The sequence below is a fragment of the Calidris pugnax genome, unplaced genomic scaffold (assembly GCF_001431845.1).
Source record: "Calidris pugnax isolate Ruff unplaced genomic scaffold, ASM143184v1 scaffold371, whole genome shotgun sequence".
Lineage (NCBI taxonomy): Eukaryota > Metazoa > Chordata > Aves > Charadriiformes > Scolopacidae > Calidris > Calidris pugnax.
In genome coordinates, this window is record NW_015091373.1 from 828,499 (window position 1) to 833,430 (window position 4,932).

At 64.2% G+C, this 4,932-nt stretch overlaps 1 protein-coding gene across 1 annotated transcript in view; it reads right to left on the reverse strand.

Moving 5' to 3' along the window:
- The window catches only part of LMNA (lamin A/C), a 28,163-nt gene extending 23,995 nt beyond the window's left edge, over positions 1 to 4,168 (reverse strand). Inside the window, exon 1 of the mRNA XM_014961363.1 lies at positions 3,683 to 4,168. Coding sequence (XP_014816849.1) covers positions 3,683 to 4,032 — 350 coding nt within the window. The 5' untranslated portion in view covers positions 4,033 to 4,168. The remainder of the gene's footprint in view (positions 1 to 3,682) is intronic.
- Between the last annotated feature and the right edge of the window lie 764 nt (positions 4,169 to 4,932).

Sequence of the window (4,932 nt, forward strand, 5' to 3'; positions counted from 1 at the left end):
CCCGAGCCAAACTGTTCCTTCCCTGGCAGGGTTTCTAGGAGGCAGAGGAAGGGGGGGGGGGAAAGCCCAGGAGCCTGAGGTTTCTCCCCCACGCAAAATGTTCCAGCACAAGCACATTGCTGCTAAAGGCGGCACAGAGGCAGCACCCAGCCCTGCGGCGGGGAGGCTTTTTTTATTTATTAATTTATTTTTTTTTTTACAGTAAACTGGTGCCTGGTTACCTGCTCTGTCCCAAAAGGTCATCACTGAACCCAGCATGGGGGAAAAATCCACCTGGGATGGGGAAGGGCTGTGGGGTTCACCCCGGACTCCCTTGGCACCCTCCCTGGTTCCTCCTTTGCTCTGCCCTTGAACCAGCTACACCCCTCATTAGTGCCAGAGATAAGATCTAGTCCTGGGGAGGAAGAGGCTCTGCCAAGGCGCTGGCTTAATCGGGTTAGGGGCTGCAATTCAGGAAGCCATCGCTCATCAGCCGCGCTGCTAACGAGGGCTCGGTTCCTGTTTCGAAGGAGGGAGCCGGACACAGCACAGCCCATGGGAGTGGGGCATTGGGAACCCCCCCCAGGGCTCCTCGCTTGGGGATGGAGGTGCCCCAGGGCCGTATCCATACCCACCCTGTGCCCCCAAATTGGGGCTTGCGGTGACAAAACCCCTCTGCCCCAAGGAGGAGCTGGGATGGGGTGAACCCTTGGTGGAGCGAGGCAGGGGCTGCGGCGCCTGCTCTCACCCCCCAAAACAGGAGCCAGCTGATGGCGAGGGGGTCACGGGCAGGACCGGGGCGCAGAGCAGCCCACTGCCCTCCAAAACCACCCGCCCGTCCCTCCTTGGGGACGGCAGGCTGGGGACACCTGGGATGGGGGACATTTTGGGCTGGTCGTGGCTTTCCCAACACCCTGGGAGGGGATGATGCCAAGGTGCTTGCCAGCACCCCTGAGTCACCAGCCACCCTCACCGCACCCTCTGCTCCGCTGCAAACACGGCTCCGGCATGGCCAGTGGGTGCACGGGGCTGGGGAGCCCACAGGGAAGCCCAGGGGACGGGGACACGGGTGGCACGGGGCCAGGCAGAGGTCTCTTGTCCGGGGACACAGGCAGCACCAGGGGCGAGGATGATGGTGGAATGAGGTGGGTGCTTTGGAAAACCCCTCCTGGACTGGCACCAAGAGCCAGAGGGGCAGCGGGAAGGGTCCAGGTGGAGGGGAAGGAGGTGGAACAGAGTGGGGACAGGAGGCACAGAGCAGGCAGCCCCACTGGTGAGACTGCTCCATCTGCACACCCTCTGCCCCTCTTCCCCCACCCCCGATGGGGCACCCAACACCTTCCCATCCCGGGGAGGTCCTGCATCAGTGCCGGGGACTGTGCCCACACCCAGACACGCCGTGTCCCGACACCCCCAGCCCTCCCTTCTGCGCAGGGGAGACAACCCCGGCGTCGGGCAGCGGCGATGCTGTGGCTGCTGATAACGCGGCCGCGGAGCCGCCTGCCCCATAGCAGATACCCAGCGCTTCCCCCGGGGCTTCCCCCGGGGCTGGCGGGCAGGAGGGCTGGCAAGTTATTTATTAGCCAAGGAAAACGTTGCTGCAGCCAGTTCAGCGGAACTGCCCGGGACAAGGGGCTGAGCCAGGGAGGGCAGGGAGAACCGGCAGGATTGTGGAATGGTTGGAATTGGAAGGGACCTCACGGATCATCCCCATCACCCTGCCCTGGGCAGGGCCACCTCCCACCAGCCCAGGTTGCTCCAAGCCCACTCCAACCTGGCTTTGAACCCCTCCAGGGATGGGCAGCCATCGGTACCAAGAGTGGCATGTGGGTCCTTCCTGACCTCCAACCCATCTCCAGGGTTGGGCTCATGGTTGCCCCATTCCCAAAAGGTTCAGGGCACCCTGGCCAAACCCAGCCCTAGGAGCCACACGGCGGCTTGGCAGCCACTTTGTGCCCCCCCCATCTTTGACCAGCTCTGCCACATTAAGGGGGTCCCCAGCCCCTTTGCCAGGATTTTGGGGGCTGGAAAGCAGCCCCGCCACCGCCGCCCAAGGAAGGAATGAACAGCAGCCGCTTCCCCCGGCAGAGGCAGAGCCGCTCGTCCACCTCGCACACCGTGACTCAGAGACGACTCATCACATTGAGAAAAAAAAAAACCAAAAAACCTCTCTCCAGAAACCCTGCTCACCGCCTGCCCTCCGAAAAAACCACCCGAAACCTGCCCTCAGACCGAGCGCCGCTCGTTGGGAATCCCCTCGGGTCAAAGCACGTTTTCAGGGGGCTCTACTCGGCTTCAGGGAAAAGCTGAAGGCGCATTTTTTGGCGGTGGCCGCTCTGCGGCACGGGCGGCTCCGGGCTGAGCACGCAGCTCTCCGCCAGCCAGGCGAAGGCCGGGCATTTTTTCCGGCCCTCGAAAAGATCGTGGCCGAGATAGCTCTGGGTTTGCATAAGGCAGCAAAAAACCTCCAGACAGCTCAGCCCCCCCCGGGTCGCCCCAGCTCCCGGGGATCTGCCTGGCGGGACGGGCAGAGCCGCCTTATCTCCGGCTAGAGCTGCGGCAGAGCACGGGAAACAGAAAGCTAAATATAAAACACCCCCCCGGTTTTCACAGACAGCTGTAAAAGGCCGCACGTTCACTCCCTTCCCAGCAGATCGAATATTTATGGCATCTTTCCGAGGATGTTAATTTTAGCTTGGTTTGGTACCCGGCTCGAAAACCGGGTGTCCGGAATAAGAGGGGGTTGTCCCACCCGGACCCTGCCCTGAGCCAAAGGTGATGATGGAAAGGAACCCTCCATGGAGCGGGGACGCCGGGAGCTGAGCATGACGGCTGCGGTCCCGGCGTCACATGGGCTGGCAGAGCCCCGGGGAAGCCCAGTGGCCCCTTCCTGCCCGCCCAGCGCGGTGACAGTGGCCAGGGAGCCCCGTGCAGGGACCTGCGTCCTCAGGGGACCCCCCTTGGGCATCTGCCACCCTCCCCAGGAGAGACCCGACAGTGGCAGGGAGGTGGCAACAAGGTGGGCATTTCTGACGTCAAGAAGGGAAAGAGATAAAGCTGATGGGAAGGGGCTGGGAAGGGGGTTTGAGCTTCCAAGCAGACCCAGAGCACGTCACCCAGAGCCAGCCATGGGGCAGGGACGCAGGCGCTGCCCGGGCATCGCTTGCCCCAAACCAGGGGACGCTACAGAGTGGGAACAGCTCAGCACAGGGAGGGTTAAGGCAAACAAAACCCGAGCAGGTTCTTTAACGGGTGCCAAAGACAGCAGAGAAAAATAGGACGAGCAGGCGAGATCTGTGGGCAGGACAGAGCCAGCTGGCTGGCACCGCTTCCCGCTCTGCGCCGGAGCGCTCGGGAATTGCTCCAGGATGACGAAGACGGAGGGGCTACCATCCCTGGGGCGCACGGACCCTCCCCAGGAGCCCGGGGCACATCCCCCCAGCCCCAGCCCCGAGCGTCCGCAGCGCTGCTCCCCGATCCCCCCCTCCAAGGGCACCGCGGCCAAAGATGGCGCTTGGAGGGAGAGCAGGAATGCCGGGAGAGCTTCCCTCCTTCTCCCGGTCCCCACCACGGACACTCCTGCCCCAGCCGGGTCACGGGTTTCCCCTCTCCCTGCCTCCTCCAGGTCACTCCTTCCTCCCTCCCGGCTCCCTGCCAAACATGACGACAGTGACCGTCCCGCCGCCGTCCCCGGGGCACTCACCGGGCTTTCAGCTCCTTGTGCTCCTCCCGGACTTTGCTGAGCTCCAGCTGCAGCCGGGCTCTCTCCTTAGCCACCGAATCCAAGGTCTTGCGGGCGTCCGCCAGCTCCGACTCGTAGGCAGCCTTGATGCCCGAGACCTCCCGGCTCACCACCTCCTCAGACTCAGTGATGCGGAGCCTCAGGCCGGCGTTCTCCAGCTCCAGCGAGCGCACCTTGTCGATGTAGACGGCCAAGCGGTCATTGAGCTCCTGCAGGTCCTCCTTCTCCTGCAGGCGAGTGATGCGGGTGGGGGACAAGGGGGTCCCCGAAGCCCCGCTGCGGGTGCTCCTCTTCTGGGCTGGCGTCGCCATGGGGTCGGTGGGGGGGGGCGTCGAGGCGAAGGAGAGGGCGCAGGGTCAACGGCTCGGCGGTCCCTCGCCACCCACCGGGCTGTCTCGGCTGCTCCCGGTGCCGGGAGGGACTCGCTTATATCCCGGGCGGGAGGAGGAGCCGCCGGGAGGCGGCGGGTGGAGTCACCCCCGTCCTGGGTGGAGACATCCAGCCCCTCGCATCAGTCAAGTTCAACGTCGAGGCGGGTGCACCCCAAGAGGGGCTGTGGCAATGGGGTGCAGCCAGGCACCCCCCGGCCTGGGCACCCCCAGGACATCACTGCCCCACGGGACAGGGGAGGTGGCATCTCAGCAGCGCTGGGAGGGTCCCGGTGCCCCCTGAATGGGGAGTCCCCGGCTGCACAGGACCCTGGAGCACCCCAAACTCAGGGCTCTGGGGACCCAAATACAGAGCCCCAGTCACTCCTGGGACACCCCAGCCCTAGGGCACCCTGAGGTGTCACAGACACAGAGCCCTGGGGCACCAAGAGGACACCCCAGCCTCCCCCTCCAGTTTGCCCAGTTCTCCCAGCACTGGCTGTCCCCATTTCCTAGCTCCCCCCAGTCCCAGCCCAGCCCAGTTTTATCCTCTCTCCCAATTCCCGGTGCCAGCCGTGCTCAGTTTGTAACTCCCCCAATTCTGAGCCCCAACTGAGCCCAGTTTCCCTTCCCAGTTCCCTGCCCCAGCTGTTTCCCATTCTCCCACATCCCAGTGCCAGCCATTCCCAGTCTTCCCGAATCTCCAGCTCCCACCACGGGTGATTCCCAGTTCTCCCAGCTGCCGCCCAGCCCGGAGCGGGGTGCAGGGTGTTTCCCTTGGGGTGCTGCAGTGGTTTGGCATCTCGTGACTGCCAGATCTGCCACACGCTTCCTGGCACCCCC